At 48.5% G+C, this 26738-nt stretch overlaps 1 protein-coding gene across 3 annotated transcripts in view; it reads left to right on the top strand.

Moving 5' to 3' along the window:
* LOC119436380 (cGMP-dependent protein kinase 1) overlaps window positions 1-26738 on the top strand; it is a 184868-nt gene that overhangs the window by 119777 nt on the left and 38353 nt on the right. For all 3 annotated transcript variants that reach the window (XM_049657307.1, XM_037703208.2, XM_037703206.2), the window contains exons 2-4: window positions 25098-25264; window positions 25859-25972; window positions 26595-26700. In XM_049657307.1, the coding sequence (XP_049513264.1) occupies window positions 25098-25264; window positions 25859-25972; window positions 26595-26700 (387 nt within the window). The remainder of the gene's footprint in view (window positions 1-25097; window positions 25265-25858; window positions 25973-26594; window positions 26701-26738) is intronic.

Raw genomic sequence — 26738 nt, forward strand, 5'->3', positions numbered from 1 at the left:
GAACGGCGTTACCCGAAGCAAACCTATAGTGCGTATTGTTTTCAGTACAGTGGAGTAGCCGCTAGTCATTTTTTCGTTACTGAGATTTAATTAGGTAATAAATACCTGTTGCTCAATAATTGCTATATAAATGTGTTTTTCCGAGTGTGAAAGAAGCCAGTGAATACACGCAGAATTGCCGCGCGACTGGCCGCTCGAGGCATTTTGCGTGTATTCGCGGTCTTCTTTCACGCTCGGAAAAACACTGTTATGTAACACGTATTGAGCAACAGAAAGCTGCATCGGGAGTTTTTCATGTTGCTCTACAACTTTCTCATTGACACTTTGGTAATTAGAACAGTACTTCTCGAGTGAGATAATAATTACAATTACCTAATTAAATCTCAGTAACGAAAAAATTACTGGCCTGTACTGGAAACAATACGCACTAGGTTTGCTCCGCGTAACGCCGTTCCTCTATTTTTTTAATCGTGCTGCGTGATAGCTGGGACACCCTGTATATGAACGAGAAGAAAGGGAACCGAGGGACCCGATTATTATTAATCATATCATAAGAAGCCTTATGGTATATATATATATATATATATATATATATATATATATATATATGGTGGCCGGTCACAGGTACTACTTACGAACAACACACACTGTGAATTCGAACCCTGCTCTGTGTTGCGGAACTCTCAGCAACTGCAAAAGGGATCTCCGTTACGTGGGTTTAATTATTAAGTAGGGTCCCGCCCGCCCTGTGTTTCACATGATTGCCAGTGTTTTGTTGGTTGTCATTGTGTTGTCTCTTTCAGCATTGTCAATGAAGAGAGAGATAAAGAAAAGGCAGTGAGGTTAATCAGAGCCCAAGTTAGCCATGTTCGCTACTCTACATCGGGGAGAGGACAAAGTTCAGGCACGCTGGAGACAGGCGAGCTGTTCCAGCACTGTCTCACACACTAAGTCCGGTCAATTGACTGTAGGCATAGCATCAGCGCTATTATTTCTTTCTGCTGCTGTGATGTACGAAGCCATGATCCCATGGTTTAGCGCTTAGTGAAATGTCTTTATTATTATTATTATTATTATTATTATTATTATTATTATTATTATTATTATTATTATTATTATTATTATTATTATTATTATTATTATTATATATTGACACCTGTAAACGGCACCGGTTACTTCTCTGACACGCACACACACACACCGCGCGTTGGCGGACACTATTCTAAATGATTGTCAAAGTCAGTAATATGTTTCTTGTGTCACCTGCTACATTCAGCCGAAAAAAATCAATCTCTTCTTCCATTTACTTACTGAATAATACCTTAGTGTCCCATACACTTTCATATAAATACCTAGGCGTTCATTTCACGAGTAACCTCTGCTGGTCCACCCACATACAGAAAGTAACAGCCAAAGCATCGCGCACATTAGGATATCTAAAACGTAATCTCCATGGAACTCCTGCCACTACGCGTAAGCTCGCCTATCAAACATTTGTTCGTCCGCAACTCGAGTACGCATCACCCATTTGGTCACCTCATCAGGCTTATTTAATTAATTCCCTCGAATTGGTTCAAAATCGTGCCGCACGTTTCATTTCCAGGAACTACAGCCGTCACTCAAGCATAACAAGCATTAAATCATCGCTCTCACTTTCTAGACTGCAATCAAGGAGAATAATCGCCCTAATCTGTCTATTCCACAAGATAGTCCATAGTGTCAATCATTCAACGCTGCCTCTTGCACAACCTTACCGCACTTCACGTCGTTTAAACAACCCTCTAAGCTTCCAACGCATTTCTGGTAGAACCGTTGCATTTAATTCATCGGCTTGGCCACAGGCTATCATTCACTGGAATGGTCTTCCTGAGCACATCGTGAAGATCCGTGATCCAACTAGCTTTAGGGCCGAAGTAACGGCCATTTTTTCTAAGTACTAACACATTATTAAGTATTGTATAATGTTGTGTTTACTTTTCAGTGATGGGTACTAACAGTCAATAAGCATTGTTTTTGCATAGTCATATTACTCATGCTCCTGACATTACCCCTATCTATGTAATCCCCCCCCCCCCCTCACACAATGTTCCGATGCTGGAGCCTGTGAGGCAACGTGAATAATAATAATATCGCCATACCATCCGTCAATCACGAAACCTCATGAGCACATCAGCAGTAACCTCGCTGCCAACCACAACGCTGAATGATATGACGACACAGTATATATCGTGTTTTACTCGCTGTACCCATGCAGTTGAAACTACATAGCAACCCCCACTGCCCCTAGTATTCTGGCTGCAACTTCGTTTCCGTGGCTATCCATCAATCGGCCGCGCTCGAGGCGGGGGTGTCAGTTGCGGATGGGGCGCTGTCGATTTAATATGTTTAAAGCTACATATCCCTTGTGTCACCTCTTGGTACATCCATTATGGTGGATTGGCGAAGAAGGGGCGCATACCAATAGCACATACGCAGTGCCGAAGTTTGTAGACAACTTGGGTCACTGGGTGTGGGCCACTGTTTATTGTGCGAGATCGTCCAACCATCCAAAGTGGCCGAAGCATCTAAAGGAAGCTATAAAAATAAACGCAGCATGGTTACTCATTACCAAACAAGAAGTGTAGCCGTTTCACACGCTGCAGCGAGCCCTGCAGCATCGTCCAGCGCGCGTGATGCAAACTCGTTGCACTTCAGGCGAATATTAGTAAATCAGGCCTGTTGGATTACCATTTGTAATTCTCTCTTGATTCAGAACACGCTGAAAGCCTCCAAACACGCTGCTTTTCCCATATAAACATAACATAAATGGGTGCAGCGTCATAAGCCAGCCCCACTCGGAACAGCACCAACCTGACCCCGGCCTGAAAGCAGCCGCTATAGTACAGGGTCGACCATATCTAAGGTGAACACCTAATTAGTATTCAAGCCGGTAAAACTACAGCGTTTATTCTACTTCACGAGTGAAATGTTCTTTATACGATGTGTAATCATGGTGTCGATAAACACAATAATGATTTTTCGAATCATCAGCTTCTATGATGTCTTGTATACTAATGAGGTGTTCACCTTAGGTGTGGTCGACCCGTACATTCAGTGACTCTGTCGCATCTCTGTCTATTCGTCAGCTGTCTGTCCTTTCAAGAAGAAACAAAAGGAACTCGACAGCGGGGCTTGTTTTTGTAAGCGATATGATGAGTACACTTTTGCCCGGGTGGCCTCGAATGCCGTCGATCGTAAACGTTGTGCAACAAGCACCATTTATGATTGGTCATCCACATGCAGTATGCCTTCTGACGAAGATTTGCGGGCTTGGAAAACGCGCTTTAAGAAAGTGCGCACTATACACCACTGCAAGCACGCGGTGGGTGTTATGTTTGTTGCACCAGGTGCCAGTAGATAGCATTAAAGCGGCCGCTCCACGCTGTGTATATATATATATATATATATATATATATATAAATGGAGGCCACTATATGGTGGGCTGCTGCGCGCTGTGATCGGGGTGCGAACGTTCTTGTTTGCCTCTGCTTCACTCTCGCCGGACGGCGGAAGACTCGATAACCTTCGCCGCGAAAGCAAAAAAAAAAAAAAACCACGATAAACCAGGAGGAGGAAAAGCAAGAGCACAAAAACACGCGCCACCGCGGCGCTCGCTCGCTGGCCGATCTAGGCCTGTCCCTCGTTCGCTTGCTTGGCGGCCATCGCTCTGGATCGCACCGACCTTGAGACGCAATGTTGGCGCGCAATTAAAAGGGACCCTCGTTCTGGCCGGCCGGCTGTGTGTAGCTCGCAGCGAGTGGCGCTGCCGGCTTCGTGGACCGGCTTCCACGTGCACCCTGATTCGATGGGCATATATATATATATATATATATATATATATATATATATATATATATACTGCTTGAAATGCGATTAACTGTGGTAGAACAATTAACGAATGGCTTCAGCGTCATTCGTTGTTCTACCATGCAGTTACTCACTTCAAGCATCCATCTTCCTGTGAATATTTATCTTGTTTTATATATGTACTATACTGCTTGGGTTGTGAGTCGTTGTCGCCATGGGTGCTGTGAGCATGGTTATACTTTTTCGTTACCCTTTGGTGTGTGCTAGTCTCAAGAAAGCGCTGGTGGGTCTCGTGTAGCATGGCATCCAACGAGCACTGATTCTACTGTATATGTAGGCACGCTATCGTGGCCAATGTGGCAATCGTTTTTGGCGAGCCACCAGTTATTGTCGGTTGAAGTGCTGCACTGTGCGGTGGCCTCCTCGGTCAACGAGACCTGTAGTTTCATTAAGCTGATAGTTATATACTAAGTGTGATCGGGCTTGAGATACTGACTCGGCAGATGTTGATAGTGAAATTAGTTTACTGGGCCCTTATTCACAAAACATTTGGTGTGCTACGGTGTTTCGTAAGAACAGGAGCCGGCTAATCGCGACAGCGAGCATATTTTAACGCCGGCGATCGGCCAGTGTCAGATCGCTCTCGTGACGAAAGGCTCTGTGGATTCGACCCCTGTATTGGAAGCCTGTATAGCGTAGCCTTTGTATCGTATCGGCACCTGATCATATAGTTAAATCGTCCCATTATTGGTAACCGGGGTAGCATTGCAATGCGAGGACGGTGTTCAGAGGCAAAAAACAAACTCGCCATAAGTATTTTTGTAGGCGTGGCTCGGCGTGATTTCTGTGGTATAGGTTGAATTGTGACGAAATATTACTGGGGGCGAATGAAGGAAAGGAAAATAGCTAAATTAATAGTCGGATCCCCGCCCGAAGCTACAGAGAAGGAGGCAGTAAATTGACAGATTCACCGTGGGAAGGGACAATGAACAACTCCAAAGTATAGTTAATACGCGTGCCTGAGGAAGTGCGCTGTTTTAGCTGTCACAGACGTCTACACAGTCCCTCGCAGCATCGCCAAGAAGGGACCGCGCACACGTGTGTAACATTAAAGCCATCGCATTAATGCCAGGGCCTGTCGTGCGCAGTATCCACGAACAGTTGTTGCGCTTCAACTGTTCGTAAGAGCAGATGTGAGCCAACGAAGCGTTGCTGGACATATGATTAGCGAAGGCGACCGGCCAAAAGCAAACAGTACTGACGAACAAAAAGCTTTGCGAATTAGGACCTTGGTTCCCTGTTTCGGTGGCTCAGTTCAATTATGTCGTTCCGTTATATATACTGAGCGCGATGTCGCCAGTTTGATCCCCTGCTGCGACGAAGAATAAAACTTCATTGCGCTCAGTCAGTGATGAGGCTCAGTAGGATCGTTGGGGACGATGCGAGCGTCGTCGCATAGAGTCGCAGTGGCGTCACATCCGGTGCTCGCCTGCCAGATTGTTGGCCCCAGTCGCCACAACCCTGCGGTCGAAGGCTGCGAGGTACGTACGTCTTCGAAGGGTCAGGTAGTCCACGTCCGACGTTGCCCCTTCCAAGAGCTGAATTCGTGGTGGGAACCGTGAATAGGTCCAGGGCTGTGGCAAGTTCTGCAATAATCTTCAAGAAGCAGCGCTGAGTGCAAAGCAGCAAATCGTCATCAGAAACGATATACGTAGTGCGCCTGTTGACGATAGAGCGCTGCCTTCCTAGCCAGTCCTACCATTCGAGTAGAGCCAGGTGCCGCCTCAGCGGCCGCATTGCGTTATATCGGATCAGAAAACGCGCGTCACGGTGGCTATGGCTACGGCGTTGCGCTGCTGAGCACGAAGTCGCAGGTTCGATTGCCGACTGCGGCGGCCTCATTTCGTTGGGGGCGGATTTCAAAAGCGCTGATGTACCGCGCTTTGGGTGCACCTGAGTCGTGCACGGCGTCCCTCATAACCCACTGTGCTGTTTCGAGACGTTAAACCCCTCAGTTCATTTTTTTATGCATAAACGCTCGTGTATTTAGACTTACATGCATGGTAAAGAACTTCAGGTGGTGAAAATTAATCCGTAGCCCCCACTACAGCGTCTCTCACAACCCACTGTGCTGTTTCGGAACGTCAAACACGACCAGTCAGTCAACCAATAAATCAGTCAAATCCAGTAGGCACCGGCTTTTGTCCTCTAATGCGTTAGAATGAAAAAGAGTGGACTTGTAAATAATCCTTAATTCCCTTTCCATTTAACCTTTGGTCTCGGTTTCAGTTCACTAATTTTGTCGGATAATCATCCCTGTTTGCAAATATGTGTTAGTTCACGAGGAAATGAGAGAGATGATTGGGCGGTCCGAAGCACGCGACTGATACGCCGCTTTCGTCCTTCGCGCACCGAAGGACTAATTTTCGCGATAAAGCTGCTGTGGCACGGTCGCCATATGTGCTGCTGTTGTCATATATCATGAACAGCTTCTCTGGCAGCGGGCATTTGTGCGTGCATTAGTATAATTATGTCAAGCCGCTGGTTCCTCGTCGCCATGTTGCTAAAAGCTGCTGCTTTCAACTGCGGTTCAGGACCGATGTGCCTGCATTTTTGTGCTGTTGATTCGTAAACAGAACCCTGCTCCGCGGTGCGACTTTTTGTGTTTGCTCTCTCCGCTGATAAGAGGTTCATGCCTATACTCAGTGTGTCACCGCGTACGGGGGACAAATCGGCTCCACGTTGTATGCATGCAGCGGTCCACGACCTCGAAGCTGGCGATCGTGGCGTATATGTAACAGTGTGTACTCGATATGCGTTCACCAATGCACCAAGCGTTCCTGTGCGCTCCCATTTACGCTTGGTAGTGAAGCCGTAGCCGCTTCTTCAATTTACCGCCAGTGTGAAAGGATTCGTCCCGACCCTAATTATATGTAGCCTCTTGTAGTGCGCTTCTTTCTTGAATCACGGTCGCGCCGGGTAAATTGTAAACCGTCCGTACAAGTCGAGGGGACGCTGCGTGACCAAGGCTTTCACTGTGGGCGTTTCAGTGTGCCATCATAAATGTTTTCAGTCGTAGCGTGACCACGATGGCGAGAGCCTTGCGTGCCAATGCCCCCTCCTTGTTTTCATAGACGCTTTGTAGCGCTTTGCCCCTGTACCTGTAGCAGCTGTCTCAAACGTAAAACTCAGATTCATCATTCTTCTTTTCAAACTTCACACGCACACACACTAACAAAAAAAAAAAAAAAACGCAGCCCGCGCGTACATTTCTCGGACTTTATGAAAGTTTAGTTCCTCTTTTTGTTCTGTCTGACGGCTGGCTTCGCTTGTTGCCATTGGGCATAGAGCTTTCATCATAGGTCACACCTCGTATGAACGAGCACGCGGAAGCTACCTGTACAAAGTACTCGCACACAGACTTGAAAGCGCGGTTTCTGCTTTCGCGTTCGTGAATGAGGGCGACGTTCTTCTCCACTTCTGTGCACGTGTATCACGGGTTGCGCCTCGCTACAAGAAACCAGACCCCAAGGTTTGTGCTCGTGCGACGCGCAGTTTCCTATAGTTCGCCTCCGACCTCTGCGGCTTTTTCGACCGAAGCTCCCGAACCCAGTCCGAGCGCGCACGGAATGTGCCCGCTACGAGTTTCTGTCGGCCTGTCTCTCTCTGGGGGAGCAGAACCGAGATGGGGGAGCTGACGGTGCAGTTGCTTGTCGCGTGGAGGAAGAAGCGAGGCGGGCAGCTCGGACAAATTTGGACGCGCCTGTGTATCTGTCCCACCCCCGCCCTCCTCGGCGCCGCTTAGGTCGCAGCGCTCACTGGCTAGCTGTGCTGCCGACGCTGCCACCGTGTCGCTGCGATCCGATTAGTATCTGCTACAATGCGAACCATATTCTAATACACTCTAGATTCGATGTGCTATGATGTCATCCTTTGTGCTCTCATGACTACAAAAACTAGAGCGCTCGGGGGCGGCTACGAAGCGTGCTTATTGGCACGTGTTCACGTATTTTATTTAACCTCGACAATCGCCACGGTTCCCTCAAACTTGTCGCGGCTTCATCTTAATTGTGTCGGTGTACACTTGTGAAGAGCTCTTTGGCATGGCTTCTTCCGCGGATTTCCCCTTTATACAAACCAATTTTTAAGCACACTAACGTATCACGACACCTCAACAGCAAGTGCTCATCATAATACTCCACGGATCGCCGTGGTTTGTGCCAAACGCGACCGCACTGCTTCATATAAAGATAGGGACGTGGTTCGTTGATTGAACGCAGCTGCGTAGCGGACAGGGTTGGGACGCGGGGTGGTCGTCTAGGTAGCCTTGCTGATGGCGATAACGTCTGTGGGCACGCTGCCACTCTGTCGCTAGCGGCCACTGTCATGAGCCACAGCTGCTGGTCGCTTTGCTCCGCGGTGTCCTCCGCCGATGGTGTCGTGCACCGTGGTTACCTCACGGGTGCTTGCCACAGCCTGCGAATGCCATCCATGGTCCGAGTGGTGGACGGCATCGTCGCTGGTGCTGCCGCCTGCCCTCTCGACTTCGTCGTACTCCTGGTCGCTGTCCATGACAGGAAGCGCAGTCCCAGTTTGCAGTCTCGGTGAGCGTTGTTGTTTCCGAGTTGGGTGATCGGCGGCCTGGGAGGACTTATTTACGGATTCAGCCATCATATTCATTGTTCACTGAACCATGCACCGGTTTCCCAAAGCTACTTGATCGACACGTCTGTTCAGGCGTGCCTAGCCTGCGTGGAGGCTGCACCTCCGCGAAGCTCTATGTATGGAAATGATCGCTAGTTCACGTCATCCTGCTTCCTTAGCAATGGCTGTGTACATTTTAGTATCAACACACTGGCGATGCTGCATCCCTGAACTTTCATAGAGTTCATGGTTTCGCAGTTTATTACAAAGGTTCAGCGAACACAAGTGAGCTGTGCAGAAGAAAATAATGTCCGTGCAGCCAAAGCGCCCGTCATTTACAGCGTCAAATGAATCCTCGCCAAATGCATAGATCACGCTCGATCGTGTCTGCGAATTATTACGCTGATGAGTGTCGCGAAACCAGCTAAGAATTCAAATGAGAGCCCGCACACTCTTATGATCAGAGCAGCCAGCCTTGTCGCCAGCAAATACATCACAGGTCGGCAGCAACCATAAACTCGGGAGAATTACGTGAAATGCATGCAGAGCCCGCTAAACCTCCGCCGGAAATGCGCCGGGCAGCAAAAAATAGGAATTAAAATTGGATGCGATGCTCGTGACGTAAGCGTGACGTTAACTTGACGTGACCTCTCAGCTCCGATATGAAAGAAGGCAGGAGAGGAATTGCGGCCGCTGGTCGAGGGCTTCCGTTGGGGGGGGGGGGGGGGGGGGGGGGGGGAAGGTGAACTTGTCTCCTCACGCCATCGCCTTACAACATTTCATAACCTTCTTCATGAGAGCTCGCTCGCACTCTCGCTGTTGTGGCGGAAAACAATGTCACGTGATTTAAGACAGACATCTGTTTTGCGCTCAATGCACCCAGAGGTCATCTTTGACAGGTGAAATATAGTAAAGGATAGTGCAGACAAATGCCAGAAAATAACGTGACAGTGTGCCATGCCGATGCAACCACGTCTGTTTCGTCTTCCACCAGTTCGATCATGTGCACCACCGTTTGCCCACGTGGCATCCACACGTGCCTCGACAAGGGACTTCGCGCAGGCGCCCCTTCCTCCTCTCCTCCTCTTGATTTCGAAGTTGTTTAAACTCTGCCGCACGCTTCTCGCACGTAAAAAAGACGACATTTAGCAAGTATGCAGGTTGGGAAACACGTATTAGATATTTGGCGAACTAAAAAACAGCGCACGCACAAAAAATGGGGACGGAGGCAAGGACAACACAGCAGTGCTGCCTCTGTCCCGTTTTCTGTGCGTGCGCTGATTTTTCGTTCATCGAACATGCACCAACAAGCCCAAGTATCTATCTACTCTGCGAACATAAATTGGATTCTAAAGTTGGTCTCGAAATGCCAGATCTGGCGTCATCGACATTATTGTGCCGTCATGACACAAAGCAAGATTTGCTGAGGTCGTGTGAAAAAAAAAAAAAACGGGCAAGTTTGCACTCGGTCGTGCAAAGCTGAGGCACAGTGAAACTGTCGATCCTCAAGTCTCACTGGCTGCTGCTGCTAGGTCTTGGTTTAACTTAACTACGCATGTAGGGAAGGTATTCTCGAGCGATCATTTTCAGAGGTACCTTCCCTTTCGCGACATTTCGCGTGACTAGCGCTGGACGCGTCGGCGAGCACGAGCGACAGCGTTCCTGGCATGCCACAAACGCAGGCAGGCTAACCAATGTTGGCACAGGGCCAAGAACGCTGTTGCTTGCGACGCCGAACGCGTTGGAGGCTAGCCGCTCGATATCTAGCGAAAGTTTACACGACTATAGGCGCAGCCCCTTTTATGGCAAACTCCGAGGCCAAGCGCATGCACATTGGGCGAAAGCTGTGCACAGTGTACGGGAGGCGCGCAGCAGACGACACACCGGGATTACGTCACGGCGCATGCGCAGTAGCGCGCAGCTGGCGGGTGCTCGGCAGAGCCGTGTCAGTGTCGGGCAAAGCGAGCGCGCACCTGCGCCGGCGGTTATTAGGCAACGCGAGGTGACGTCATCGCTACTGCTTCGGTGCATGCGCGGCTAGGCAACGTGGGCGGCGTCGGCAGCAGCTCTGCGCGTTGCCTCGTTGGTGCTGCGACAATTTCTTTATCTCGCTCTCATTTTCTCTTTCCCTCTCCCTAGCATTGCGTGCGCCGCGCGCATGCTCTCCTTCCCTCTCCTTAACGTCCGATGTCAAAGCAACATGTGCACGGCACGGAGAGGAGGCGAGGCACACGCCTCTCCGCGAGGTGGTTGCTAGGCAACGCAGTGACGTCATAGCTCGGCGAGGTTTTACGGCAGCAGGCGGCAATTTTTACGGTTAGCTAGAACAGCTTCGCTGTTAATAAGGCTAGGGCCGGTATAACGTAAAACTATTCCAATCTGTTTTTGATGCAAAAGCATCAAATGGCCCATTGAGCGAAAAAGCCGACGTCGTCTGTAGCAGCTAAACGACACCTAAATTCCCATTGCCTGCGACGCACGTCACGAGCGTGCCTCGACGGAGCAGAGCGGGCGAATCGGAACACCTGCTGGAGTAATAGCGCGCCAGGTGTCAAGGCATCACACCAGGGCATCGCCGCGACGCCATGTCACCAGCGCACCTCGATGGAGCAGATACGGCGACGCGACGCAAAACCTCTTCGATATGGAGCGAAGTGTGGCTGAGAACGCGAGCGTCTGTTGGGTCGAAAACGCGAAGCGGAGCGGCGACGAGTGGCGGCGATGAGCCCAGAAAAGTGTAGTGAAAATTTATCACAGAAACGCGGAGTGCAGATGCGTCGATCCGACGCAGTGAGACAGCAGCGGATCTGCAAAACTCGATAACATACCCCGCAACAAAACTCCAAAACATTACTCGCAGCCCAAACACGAAGGAGCGCTTAGCGGCATTCGATTGGACATTAATGCTTTCGCATTCACCAACTCGAATTTATTCCAAATCGGCAATTAGCCCTCCGTGATAGATTAGAATTGTTCGGGTCCAGCCCATATGGACAGAGCCTGAGCCATTTTGACCTAACACGGAGGGCTAATGGCCGATTTGGAATAAAAAATTCACCTAATGCGAAATTTGAGCGCAGCTTAATACGTGTTTTCATTTGGCGATATATTGGCTGGAACGGACAATCGGTCTCATGCGGCACGTTGCAAACGGAGCGAAGTGTGGCGCGACTGCCTCGCCTATTTGGAGATCGCGAGAGCCAGGGCGTGGTACCAGCGCATGGGCGTGATTCACAGCAGCCGCCGCCGACAGACATCCCAGACGACGTGTGCTACTCTGGCGTCATCTCGTAGCCATCGTCGCCGCACTACGCTTTTCTTCTCACGCTTTCGCCATACCCTCTTCCGCCTCATGGTTCCGCTGCACCCTCCTCTCCGCTTTCCTCCTCGCGCCTCTTCGCTCTCGCCGCTTTTTTTCATCCCCTGCTGCGCGCCGCGATCTCTCTCATCTTTCGCTGTGTTCGATCGCTCGGTTACATGTGACGCCAACGCCGACGCTCGCCGCAGGAACGGGCGCATAAGAGCTGCGCTCTAAGACATATAGGAATAGTTTTACGTTATCCGCCTCGTGTTTGGAACTACTAGCGCCACCACGAGGCCTAGCGGAGAAGCTTTCGTATGCTCACTAGCAGACGCTACCAACGCGCTAACGCGAGAGAGATAGCATTTCAGTTCCTCCGGCGCTTCCGCGGCAACGAAAACTAACGCCATCCTTCATCTATGCGCGACAACTCCCCTCTCTCACAACGTTCTTGACGGTCTCTCTACCTTGTTAGACACTCTCTCTCTACGCCTTTGAATTTTTTTTCGGATACTTCGTTCGATTACCTCGGAGGCTCGGACATTTTGGCGATTATGTTGTGCTTACACGCTCAGTAGGACCGTGATTCTCGCAATATTTTATTATCTTTTCATGTTGGTGCCGTTAATGAGGTGGCAGATGCCTTGGTGATGTGAGCGCTTTTCCGCCGCGGCGTTGTGAGAGAGGGGAGTTGTCGCGCATAGTTGAACGATGGCGCTAGTCGTTTTCGTTGCCGCGGAAGCGCCGGAGTAACTGAAATCCTATCCCTCTCCCTCGCTTTAGCGCGTTGGTAGCGTTTGCTAGCGAACATAGGAAAGCTTCTCCGCTAGGCCACGTGGTGGCGCTAGTAATACCAGCGCACTTTACAGCGCACGAGGCGGATACCGACCCAGGTTTGATAACGTTGTCCATAAAGGGAAAATTCACAGTCACTTTAGCCCAGCGCCTCCTCTATTTTTTCAATGCCAGGCAGATGCGGCCGATCCAACGGTGCACCACCCTCTCTGATTGCCCTTTCCTGCTCTCCCCCGTCGGCTAGCGTTCGCGCATGCTTTACGGTCGTGAGGGAGAGTACCCTCTGGGTGGCGCCTCACGACGGAAGTCGGAGGAGTAATCCTGGCGTCTATCGCATCTCCTCCGGAACAGCAGCGGCGCGCGTCCAGTGGCTCAGAGCCTCAGACGCACGCGTGACGCAAGCACTCGTACCCTCTGGGTAGCGTCACATCGCGGCAACTCACTCAACTAAGGCGCGCCAACGGCTCCCATTGCGGAGCGAACGATTTCACTGGCATTGAAAAAAATTGAGGAGGCGCTGCTTTAGCATATGCCAAAGAGGGTGAAGGCGAAAGCCTGCGCACTCAGGAGACATTAAATTCTCATTCGAATGCATTGTTACTTCTTATTACTTGTTTTTTCCAACCAAAGGTCGTAGGTTCGAGTGCCTAAATTGACGCTACCTTAATTAACTATCCCTAATTAACCTCACCATAATCAACAACAGAGGTCGTGGGTTCGTTTGCCTTAATTAACTCAATTAAACATAATTAACTTCGTCTTAACGCCAAACGTGGTGGGTCTGACTCCCACATGAGCTCGAGGGTTCGACTCCCACCGAAGGTCGTGGGTTCGAGTGCCTTAATTAACTCTATCTTAATTAACACGGTGACGACGGTGACCCGCGCACCATGAAAATTGTTGCGTGAGCGTTGCTTGCTTGACCCGCGCACCATCAGAATTGCTGCTCGAACGTTGCTTGCTTACTCATAAAAGACGATGACGACGGTGATACTCACACCATCACATTGTTGCGTGAGCGTTTGCATATAGGTAAGAGACGATGCCGGGTCGGTGTAGTAAGTAAATTAATGCACCGAGTCGTCATCGTGTACAATTTCGCTTCGACGACACGGTTTTCGTTCAAGGACGTTGAAGGTCGACTGATCGATGAGACATATAAAGCTTTCGCCTTAATATAGAGTGCTGCGCGCGTTTGTTCTGGCGGCACAGAGACAACGCTCAAAGGTGGGTAAGCTCCATGTAGCACCACACTGTTGAAGTTAAATAGACTTTAAGTGCTTTGCGTGGAAACTGAACGCAAAAAAACTACAGCGCGCAGCAGACGACCCTCGCTTTCCGCGCGCTTCGCGAGCGCGAAAAGCCCACGGTATCCACTGTACCCACGGGTCCGGAGCAGCAGCAGCAGCGCGGCGCGGCAGTTCGCAGAAAAAGGCCCTCGCCGGAGCCGGAGCTTTGGACACTCCCCTATTATTCTAGGTCACTCTAGGAGAGAGCTGTTACGTCGTGACATCATCACGCGAACCCACCTCCTAAGTACCGAAACCGAAACTGCTTCATAGAAAGAAATATTAGAGTACTTATATTATTAAAGCGAATCTTTATATGGCTAGGCGAAGCGAAAAAGCGTCTAATAACCGCCTGTCTATAGAAAACTATCATCATCAGCATTGGCTCGAGCGTCGTTGTCTTCCACCGTTATTAGATCTAGTAACGTTGGTTGTCTTCTTCCGCAGCTGGCTCGTTGGCGCCCCTCGAGTTGCGCTCGTGCTTGTGCTCGGCACGCGCTCGCGCCACTGCTCCCCCGTTCGTCGTCGTCGTCGTCTTCTTCCACAGCTGGCTGCGTTGCCACTCAGCATTCCAGCGGAGAATTAACTTCTCTTCTGTCCTCGTAATGGGGAGGCCGCGCTTACGGGGGTATGAGCCATTGCTTAAGGGCGTGTGAGCCACTCATTGTCTTACGCAACGGACAGCTTTAATTTTGAATAAATTTAATTTCGAAGAATCGCAAGCGGCAATGGATGGCGAATGTTGCTAGCCACGCTGCCGAGCAAGCTCGAGACATCGAACGCAAGCGACAACGGCGGACTGTGGGCTTACCGTCAATGACGTCGTTCTCTCCGTCGCAGCCAAACGTATGTGTAACCTCATAATTGAGAAATGGTGTAATGAACCGTCGGGATTAACCCAATGATAAACACCGGGGCCGCATGCACGTTTCAGCTTCGCTGGTTACCCATCTTCACGGAGTGGAAGGACCGACGAATTTTTTTGTGGTTATCTGACGCTTGCCAGTATTTTTTCTAGGGTTTAGAGGGCTTGAACCTTCATTTACCGCCAAAATATTAAAAGTCGGAAACGTCATGCATGTGCCTTCTTTAGTATAAAAAACAATCACTTACAAATTTTATGGGTATTGAAAATGTTATTGTGTATTATCGATAAATGCAGTCTGTGCGGTTAAATTTTTTTTCACGGCTCATTTTTCCATATTCTAAATAGGTGACACGTAAAATAGCGAGGGATTGTGGGATGCGCCGTCTGCTAGCTGCTTCCGGTTCGAGTCAGCACAGCCGCTGCCACCGTTTCGCCGTTGAATTCCATTGATGCACTTGCAGTCCGTTCTTCTTTCTGGGGTTTGACGTGCCAAAACCAGTTATGATTATGAGGCACGCCATAGTGGAGGGCTCCGAATTAATTTTTACCACCTGGGGTTCTTTAACATGCACTACAACGCAAGCACACGGGCGTTTTCGCATTTCGCCTCCATTGAAATGCGGCCCCCGCGGCCGCGGGATTCGATCCCGCGAGCTCGTGCTCAGCAGCGCAACGCCTTAGCTGACTGAGCCACTTGCGCTTGCAAGCATCAGAGGAATGGCTGCCACTTCCAAAACTGTAACAAGGCAGAGACCATCCGTGAATAAAAAGAAAATGAACGTACAGTGCCACTTATCAGGCGGCGATTAGCTGTGTAAGGGCCGACACGGAATGATTCCCCAAGATATGTCTTTCTCTAACATTGACTCAGGCAACCAGAACTATGTCGTTACTCGCATGCACATATAGAGGTATTATGAAACGAGGTTTTACGGCACGAATTTAAGCGGAACACAGCGAGATACATACATAATACTCGTAGCCAACTAGCCCTCCTTAGCTCACTCAGCACAGATAAAGTTAATGCGCAGCGGTAATATGACGGCGATACGGCCATTGTTGACAAAAAAAGCGAGAACGTCTAACTACGTATCATTTCAAATGAACCTAGAGTTTTGACCGAGAAATGCCGTTGACAGCGCGCAAAGTTATCATTTTCAGCGCTAGCTGCGCCGTTATACCGACGATATCGGTTTCTAGCTACGATCACAGAACAGCATGCACCGCTGTAGCCATCGCCTCAGCACCCGATTTTCCAAGTAATGCTTCTATACGCTTGATAAATTATCGGATAACGATCACTTTTTCACCTGTCTGACTGACCCGCAGTCAGAGTAGTCAGTGACGGGGCGTCCAAGCAACGGCAAATGTCATAGAGCTAAACCTGGCAGAAACAAAAAAAAGGCCACCAAAACGAAAACCAGGGTTCCTTTATGAATAAAAGCGTATCCTTGCCTTTCTTGGCTCGTCATCGTCGCGCCCAGAGTGAACTGAAACCTAGAAATCAGCTGCATGAATGGTACGACATTGCTGGTCGAGAAAGCGGACGGAAAGCTTCGCACGACTGACAGTTTAAACCGCCTAGAAAAACACGTGCGCCGGGCATGCCACCGATGCCGCCGCGTCGTCCGTCGAACCGGAAGCTGCTAGCAGACGGCGCGCCCCACAATTCCCTGCGATTGCTCGTTTTACTAGAGTGTACTAGACAATCATATTCTAGTACACTCTAGTTTTACGGGTCACCTAAGGCCAGTGTTGCCAGGTTTGGCTATATATAGCCAAATTGGGCTACGGGAAAAATTTTTTGGCGTCGACTTGGACGAGTTGGCTATGTGGCTATATTTGGGCTACTGAAAATCTGCGACTTGGCTGTGTTTGGGCTATAAGTGGCGCCCTAAGCCACGCTCCAGAGGTGGCTCTGATCGGGTAGAAGCAAATCTCGAAGGGTATGTTTTAGCTGGCTGAGCCGGCCGGGCGTGGCTGTGCGTGTGTGTGTGCGCGAAATGACCCCCCCCCCCCCCCCCCCCCCCCCGCCGCCTTTCCTTCCCTCTATGCGCTGTTGTCTGAGCCGGTGGCTTTGATCTTTTGATCTTTGATGCACTTAAACTTACACCCTGCTTGACCGTTTGGCACCCGATCCCCGGGCATCGGGATGAACCTGGGAGTAGTGGGCTTTTCACAGTACACTGTACTAACATGGCTATGCTCCGGAAGGGAGAGCAATAACATAGGGTCGGGGCCGTCGGGCGATCGTGGCGCCGACATGAAAGAAGGGAAGCACGGGTGGATGACACGCTCCAGTGTGTTCATGGCCATGTCTTCCGGATGAAGTATCGCGCCGGCCACAGCTTTCGACCTACCCCACGTTTCTGGCGCGAAGCTTTACTGCCATTTTCCTTTTTCTGCTAGATAAATTTTTCTTCATGCTTAGATTCGAGATTCATTTCGTTAGGTTGGACGTAAGATCGGATCCTCCTCAGGGAGGAGAATCCAAACAAGGGGAAGTGGGCCAAGTATGCGAGAAAAAAGAATGGGAGCAAGACCCCGAGCCAAAGGCAGGTTCTGGTGCTTTTACTTCTAGATGGTTTGCCCGTAACGTCATGGATGCAGATACTCATTCTGCTAATATTGAAAATGTTTGCCATGATGACATCAGTGCACCACGTCACATAAACTTCACCCACCGTGTTAGCTTAGCTTGTTAGGTGTCGTGCTGCTGGCTCGATGACGCGGGTTTGATTCCCGGCCACGGCGGCCGCATTTCGATCAAGGCGAAATGCAGGAACACCTGTGTACTTAGGTGTACGTTAAAGAAACCGAGGTGGCCAAAAATAATCCGCAGTCCCCCACTGTGTCATGCCTCCCAATCATATCGTGGTTTTGGCACGTAAACCCCCAGCAATTATTAGAGTTTTAGAATAGGGGCCTCAAACGTATTGGGGCCCCAAAGAAATAGCGTCGAAGCCACTGCGCATGAGCAAGACGGAAACTGTGTTTGGGTTTTGCGTCGGGCACGATATTTCATCGATTTAGTGGGAGCCCCAAAAGCTACCCCAAAAGCTTTCGTCAACAAACATGGCGGCGCCCATCGAAGCGACGGCTCTAACCTAGCAAAAAACTGGGCGCGATTCGTGGTAACGCGTGAAGCTTGTAAGCTAGAAGAAGTGATTGCGGTTATCTCTTTCTATTAACTAACACGTGTTATGAAGATTGATTCGTTATACGCCGCTGATTCCGAATTCAATTGTCGATTTCATGGCTCGTAGGCCTATCAAGGATTGACTTGGCTGGCTAGCTGAAGGTGCGTAAAGTTGGTTACTCAAAACTGAGCGCAACAAGCTGAATGCTGCTAATAGAATAAGTTCTAAATTGTAATTAAAGGCAAAAACACGAAAGTCTAAATTACTTTTCTTATCATAAAATGGTGTATTTTATTTTAATATTTATAACTGTTTTTCTTTGACGCCGTAGTGACGCTGCAAACGCAACACGCTATCTGCAAACGCAAAACGCCCATTCCAAAACTCTTCATTCCTGCATGCCACAATGCTAACACCCGCAAAGCTCTTCGGGGCCCCAAACTTTAGGTGACTCTATTCTAAAACTTTATTAGCCATCAACATGGTTTGCTTTTTGACAGTAACCGGTGTTCACAGCATTACCACTGTTATCAATTTGTTGTTTACCATTGCTCTTTGTGCGCCGTCGTGGCTTTTACCATTTCGAGCGAGTTAATTCGGGACGTGCTCGTCGCCGAAAACGACTGCGCGGTTCTTACACTAGTCTGCGGGTTTGCGCAGTAATCTTTTAAAGCTCCACTTACACCGATTCAGACAGTGAGTGGCATCTGTTGCCTGTCCCTTTTCTTAACGCATGTTCTTGGCGTGCTAGAGACCTGAGATGGCGGCCAGGCTGATGTAAATTGACACTAAAGTGGTAGTGTGGGTCCAAGCTAATCCGCGCCAAGCTAATTTTAAAAAAAACGAGAAAAAAAGATTGGACGTTGAGACAAATAACGCGAGATGTCACAGCGCGAAAGACTTGTTTTAGCTCATCAAAAAAGAAGCCGTGAGCACGTCGCCGTCGCAGATCGCTGGACAGCCGAACTTCTACGCCGTAGGCAGAGATAACGTCAGAGATCGATGACGCTGAACATTATTTTGTGCTCACGACAGCTAAAGAGCAGCGTCCGTAGTTAATATTACTGTAAATAACTAAAAATAATAACTTAGTACTATCTTTCATAAAATAAAAGCACCGATTTGCCCTCTGCGGCGATTCGCTGGAACTTAAGACCTTCCGGGCCCAACCAAAAAGTGTTCTGTGTACAGTGTACTAGAATAGTTCTGTGCAAGCATGATGTTGCTGTTGTTGATGTGAAGGGCTGACCGTCATGGCGGCACGGGCATTTTGTTACGACGGGTTGTGCAAAAAGGACTGCCGTAGTCGTGAAAATGTGAAAATGTATACACAGATAAAATTGCAAATAAAAATGGCTATATTTGGCTACGAAATATTTTGTACTTTTTTTCTGTTTGGCCATGTTTGGGCTACAACTTCTCTAGCTTTTGGATACGCCGCGTCGTCGGACCTGGCAACACTGCCTAAGGCTCCTTCACTACCAAGGAGGTTATAAAAAAACTTCTGGAGTGGAGATGCCGCGCCGCGGCTGACGCCGGCGACCGCCATATTGCTCCGGGCAGAAAACGCAGCTGCGCCGCTTGGGCCCTTGCGGTAGTTCGGCAGTTGCGGCATTTATAGTGCTTAGTTACGGTCTACTGAGCGGTAGTTCTGCGTTTGTAAGGGAACATCCAAGCTCTGCTGAACGGGATGGTGAACGCCTGCGTCGCACGAATCGTGCGAAGCAAAAGTCAGGAGTAACGTTTCACGTGTATATGTAGCGCGAAAAAGCCTTCAATCGCTCGACCATTGCTGTGCACTATCTCCGTCGAGGAGCGCTGTTGTACATGAAATCTACTTTTAATTGGCTAATATAGGCTGAAACAAGCTTTTTTCTGCATGTTTGTGCGACAGGTTCCCGAAAGAGAAAGCGCTGCGTGACGCATGGCAGCCCGCTGTTCGCAGAGATGGCTGGGCGCCTAAAGATTCGGATGTTATTTGCTCGGTGCACTTTGAAGAGGGTTGTTTTGACAGGTCTGGTCAAACGACAAGGCTGCGACAGGGCAGCATTCCAACCATTTTTCTAGTGTTCTCCGCACATCTGCATAAAAAAGCGAGTTCGTAAGAAATGCTTGCTGTTCGTATATATTTCCGGTGCGCTTGCATATGAGATTCCGCATGTCGAGAGGAATTATTTACTACTTATTTATATAAAATGATACAGCTCACAGACCTGGCGGACGTCGTAGCTGCGTCTCACAAGTTGACTGTTTATGAGCGTGGCACGCAACTGTTTCGCATCAAAACAAGAAAATAACTGACGTAACTGGTAAATAAAGAGTATTGCCAGTCACATATCGTGTGTGTAACAACAAGATATGTGCCTGGAGCAACAACAGTTCTTGTGCAGCCATAGGTATCCCATCTCGGCGTAATTTAACTTAGGCTGGATCGCGACTATTACTGTTTTCGGAGATCAAGTTGCTGTTGCATGCCGTCGTGTAAAGCTCTATACAAATCAGAGTTCATACAAATTCGTCTATTCCTGTAGTATACACTGTGATGCACCAGGTAGTTATGCAATATTTTATTCATTTTTTCCACCATGTTGTTTTATGCTTATTTTTATCAAAATAGCCAGGACATAATAAAAATTTATTTACCACTTTACTGATTTCACCTTGTACTTCGTGTCACTTCGGTAATGTGGCAAGCTGATGCGCATGAAACGCGTTACAGCTTCAGCCCACGTATTCTTGCGTTAACAACTGCCTTGTGCATTTGTCCTTAGCCTGACATGACAAAGATTACTGGGGATTCCTGATGATAGAACTAGGCGACATGAAAGCCCTAGCGTCGCTAATTCAATGATACGACGGCCGCTTTCCACTTCTTTTACGGAGTCTTCGTCACTTTATTTCGTCACAATTCTTTCAGCAAAAAGTCACTCTAAATTCGCCTAATTCACCTGTCTGTGCACGCATTATCGCCTCAGTTCAATCGCGTAATCACTTTTAGAATGTTAAATGTGGCTTTCCCATCATCATCAACTAGCCCAGCACCGCGTGTTCTTCCCATCATTACCTTTCGTTGAACTCCTATCACCCAGCTAAACCCCTTTAATCCACGATTATTTACTCCTAATTCAACATTATTACAGTCTCAACACACTTCATTCACCTATCTATATTCATTGTTACTGCAGTTCACATGCTTAATTAATATTGTATACTTAATAGTGGCATTGCGCGCGCTATCACCTCTTATCCTAAGAGGATCATTTCGTGTCAACAGCACGGTTTTGAAACGGCCTTGAGACGGACACCCCACCATGAGGTATGCATAAAAGGCTGTCGCATTAAAGAAAAAACATCTGCGCTAAATAAATCATAGTAATTCTCCCGCTTTCATCATAAAACGCCACCACGAAATCGCACTGGTTACGCTACCAGCGCGCAAGCAGCGCTCGTTCTTGCCTGGAGCAAGATGGCCGCCAACCGGTTTTCCAGGCTTCAGCCGGTCGCATGGGCGCGCATAGGGGATCTCCACTCCAGAAGTTTTTTTATAACCTCCTTGTTCACTACAGTGTACCTTCACACCGGCGACTGTCAGTGGTCGCGCGACCAAGTTGGTCGCAAATGGTCGCTTTTCTCGAAAAGCGACCATTTTGGGCCAGTCGCTCGCTGCTCGATTTTTCAGTCGCGCGTACGTGGTCGCAAAGCTGCTCAACCAATCAGCGCCGCGCCGAAAGTGATACGTGTTTTTATCCGGCGTCCTCCACGCCAAATGCAATGTCCACGCCACCATATGCAGACTACAGGCTGGTAATTGGTGTCTTGTCTTGTGATGCTGGGACGCAGCAGTTGCAGCAACGTGTCGAATGTACGCGGCGCATTCGCTGGAAGCTAAACAGCAGGAAAAGAAAGCACAAGACAAACCGTTTTTCCAGCTGCCGTTCGTTGGATGAGCACGCCACCCAAAGGTGAACAGTGGGTGAACAGCTTCGCTTTAATATTATGCACCGAATCCCAGGCAATGCGAACTAGAAATTGCAACTTGTTGCTCTCGATAATACTCGTCATGCGCACAAAGTTCGGGCAGGAGGCGGCTTCCGTGGCCGGCCACTTTACGCGAGTGGAGGCACGGGCGCACCCACCAGCTTCGCGTTTCCTTCGGAGGCTTCCGCGCTGCCACAGCTGACACCACGGTAGAGCACTTCAGAACAGGGACGACGTCTTCCTGTTCGCTCGAATCAAAATCAATGGCTCTTGACGGAACGGGAAACTAATTTACACAGCGAAGTGCGCGCGAACTGCGTAGATTCCTAGAGTTCTCGCTGAGAACGATAATCTCCGGGATTGCGACTTGCCGATCGCGCTCAGCCGGGCTTGTGGCGAGTACGTTAATTAAATATATGAACCTGGCATGCTTGCCAGTCGTCCCACGTGGCACGTCTTTTTCACTTATTTGCATAATAAGGGAAATAAAATCGTTAGCTAGAGATGTAAAATTTGCGGCAGTATTGAAGACGTGAAAGAACACAAACTTTGGAAACATTGGAACATACCTTTAAACGTTATTGCACAGTGAAATAAGAGTGACTTCCAGACAGGTGTCCGTGCAAGATGTTTGTAGGCTGGTTACGACAAGACATCAGTAGCGCACCCAGGGTCTCTGCCTAAGGGGGGGGGGGGGGGGGGGGGGGGGGGGGGGGGGTAGGGCAAGCACTTTGCATAACATGCAGTTTTCTTGCTTTAGCCAGAGGAATTCAACGCAAAGCCATCGATCGAGCACGCGGTTGGCCCGCCTTGAATTTAAGAGTGAATGAATGAATGAATTACTACAAGACAGTGATAGAGTGTTTTTGTTAATCAGCCAAATTCGACCTCACGCCACCTCCTGAATTGTAATGACAATGTGAACAGAGCACTGAAGGTACACGTTGGACTGGTGGGGCTGGACGCGTGGGGGGGGGGGGGGGGGGGAGGGAACTCGGCCTCAGGGAGGGTTAGAACCCCCGACCCCCCCCCCCCCCCCCCCCCCCCGCCGGTCGGTGCGCCACTGCCAGTCATTATAATATTGTATGATATTTATCTCCGCATTTATCAGGTTGTTGCTGGCTTTTAGAATTGCCACTTGTCGACCGGGAAGGCAGATCTCTTATGGAGGGGAGGCTGCGTTTGCTCAGTCTTGGCAGGCTGCGAGAAAATCAGTCTACCTAGCTGGCAGCTCTCTCGCGTCGATCTGCATTGTTATACGGGAATCCATCCATGTTCACACGCACCGAGTCCGACGCATCGAATATGAACCATCAATGCTCTTTGCGGAGTTCTCTCTCTCCCTTGCGACTGCATATCGCCGCCTGTTGTCTGCACTGGATCCTTCAATGGACGGATACAACATGCATGCGGCGAGCCCTTTGGGATATGCGCGTGACAGACGTGGAACAGGCGGGGAGACAATCCGCACCTGTTGCTCGGACATGCGAGATGCGCCTCCGTTGGCACCTTCCGGTGATCGGGCGACTTGTTTGCGACCGTCAGCCACAGCGAAGACGATTCCGCGCTCGCGCAAAGCGCCACAACAGCGTTCGCGCGAACCGTCTCGCGCAGGTTTGCACTGGCGCCGGCGTTGTTGTTGTCGTGCTGTGGGCTCTTGTTCGACTGTCGGACGCGGAGTTATTGCTTTTATTGGGAAACCGAAAAAGGAATCGGCCACCACGGCTACGTTGACGGCGCGCCGTCGTCTATCCTCTCCGCCGAACTTCGCCCTGGGCCGGCGAAACTGCGGTGAACGTGATCGGAGCAGCCAGCAAGGAAAGCCAGCGGGAACGTACGCATTAACCAAAGCTCAACTTTGCGAACAGCGGTTGCGTTTCGGGCGTCGCATGTCGAGCAATGTCGGAAGCCGAGTTTGCCTAGATTGGGCACCGATCTAGGGGCCGTATTCTGAAACGTTCGCCTAGGCGAAATTTTTTTTCGTTTTCAGGCGTGCGCCGATTGGCTGTTTTAGCAAAATTGGATGAGCTGATTGGGTGGTTGAGCCCGACGTCATTCGATTTTGCTCAATCAGCCAATCAGCGCGCACGCTGATTTCGCCTAGGCGAACGTTTCAGAATACGGCCCCAGGTCTGTCCCTGGTTCGCTTTGAATCGCACCAACCTTGAGACGCAATGGTGGGCGCAGCTAAAAGGGACCCTCGATCACCGATGTAATGCCTCTTTTTTAATATTACGAAACAACCTTTCATTTAGGGCTAAATGATTGATCGATTGACCTTTAGATTAATCGAATATAATGCTGTAATCTGTAATCAAACTCCATGCTTCCCTGCAAGTTTGGAGATGGTTATTTCAGAAGTGCTTCTAGTCTCGAGACTCCTACTAAGTGGAAGTGTCCTATAAACACTCACTGGCTTCAATTCAGCAAGTGCAACAGGTATATGTTATCAACTAAAAAGTTAATTACTAAATTTGGATAATTATTGGTTCATTAGTGATAATCACATTTCCTGATTATACATTTTATTTGCACTGCACTGTCTTCAAGAGGATTGGCTCTTCATCCTTCAAAAAGGTCATATATGCCGGTAACAGCAGCATTTTACTTGCTGTGTGATGTCTTTGTGCCAAATCATGAAGTTGAAAAGCTCAAGTGTGATAGGAGGAATCAAGGGAACCATCTTCTCACCCTGATAGCACATGTCCTCATTGTGTGCATGGTGCTATTCAACACCAGAATTGTGGTGCATGGTGCCTTTGAAAAGCACAGCACGTACACGCACTAAAATTTCATAATTGTAGAGACAATACCAAATATATAATTTCATTGACAAGTCATATTTTCCTGTTATTGTTAGCCATGGCTGTGCTGCTGCTTAAATTGGGCTTGTTTGTGACACCATGGAATCCTGCAATATTTTTGTGGTATGACAATATTTTAAGCCTGTGTTAAATTAAGTGAACCAAACAACTGTGGCAGTATATTCTGTAAGAGTCCAATTAGTGGACTGTCCATTTCGGCTGTCGCTGATTGGCTGCTGCTTCACGTGCAGGAAAGAGACTGGCTCCTTCCTGCACGTGAAGCAGCAGCCAATCACCGACAGCCGAAATGGACAGTCCACTAATTGGACTCTTACAGAATACCGCCCCTGATTGGGGTTTAGGGTAGCGCAGTTATTAATTTGCTCAAGGCAAACTGTCCTGCTGATGCCTGCGCCATGTCTGCCGCTGCAGGTCCCGGGAGCTAATTAAGCAAGCCATTCAAGACAATGACTTCATGAAGAACCTAGAGACTGTGCAGATCAAGGAGATCACCGACTGCATGTACCCAGTCGAGTATGCCCAGGACAGCCTCATCATCAAGGAGGGCGATGTCGGCTCTGTTGTTTACGTCATGGAAGGTATGGCCCTGTAAACCACAGCAGTAGCACTGCACATTGTTTCTACCATGGGCCCCAGGGCCCATGGAATTAATTTTTGAAGCATCTTGTATCTTATAAAACAGAATCTTATAAAATAGCATGTCACAATGAAATTCATCCTGCATGGTCTGTCATGATAGTAGCTAAGAACGGAACCTAGTGATTACATATTTGGTAATCAATTTAAGCTATCTGGTGTATGCTCATGAATTGGGATGTAGGATATGTTATCAGCTGCAATCTTGGTACGAAAGCATTTTTTCACATCTAGAGGATCAACAGTACAGCAGCAAATTCACTAGTTAAGAACTAGTGAATTTCTCGCAGTACTGTATAAATGTGGCTATTCCTTATATTCGAACAGAAACTAATATTTGACAACTTTGAATATAAATTCCTGAATCGAATACAAATTGAGTAGCAATGACTACATTCTGTATTCAGAAAGAAGTAGTGAAATTGTTACTGTGCTTGTACAAAATAATTTTGTATAAAGATCAGAGTTATATGTCATGCACTGTGTCCTTACAAAGGTATGAATCATGGCATCTATATTGCTTATTTTCTGTGCAGAGGGCAAAGTGGAGGTCACAAAGGAGAGCAAATTTCTCTGCACCCTTGGGCCAGGCAAAGTGTTTGGTGAGCTGGCCATCCTCTACAACTGCACGAGGACAGCTACAGTCAAAGGTATGAACTGCTTCATGTTTGTGCGTAGCGGCTTGTGTCAACAAGCTCTACATTGGCTACAGAAACAATTCAAGAGGAAAAGAGGCACTTAGCTGGAACGTAGACAGAATGAATGTTCATGTTAGAGTGAACTAACACTTTTGCATTGTGCATTTGCAGAGTGTTGAAGTGCATATCTTGTATTGCATCTATATATAAAAACATTAAAGAACGACAAAATATATCTGCTGCGAAGAGATATTCAACATTCTTATGAATGCTTTCATTGGCTACAAGAAGCATATGAGCATGTTCTTACAATTTTTACAGTTTGAAAAAAAAAAGAAAGAAAGGAAAATTGGACGCTGACTTAAAGTTTAATGTTGGTGGTCTCAGCTAGATATTTATTTGACTACTAGATTCTTTGGGATAGCTGGCAAGCTTATACACAATTATTTGTAAGATAACAAAGAAATTATGCGGAGTGAACTAACGTTTGTGTTGAATATTTGACTTGTCACCAATGCACGAAACAGTCCCTCCAGCCTGTAGAGCTCATTTTAAAACTTCATAATTTCATCTTGGGTCATGAGAAAAATATTCCATTGGCATAGTGTATTAATGGTTAGGTCACCTCTTGCAGCTATCAGTGATTGCAAGCTTTGGGCCATTGAAAGGCAGTGCTTCCAGACCATCATGATGAGGACAGGCCTGGTCAGGCAGTCTGAATATACTGAATTTCTCAAGAGGTGAGTGTTGACTATGCACTTAAAATTCTCTTGCCCAT

This window comes from Dermacentor silvarum, chromosome 1 (assembly GCF_013339745.2).
Source record: "Dermacentor silvarum isolate Dsil-2018 chromosome 1, BIME_Dsil_1.4, whole genome shotgun sequence".
Taxonomy (NCBI): Eukaryota; Metazoa; Arthropoda; class Arachnida; order Ixodida; family Ixodidae; genus Dermacentor; species Dermacentor silvarum.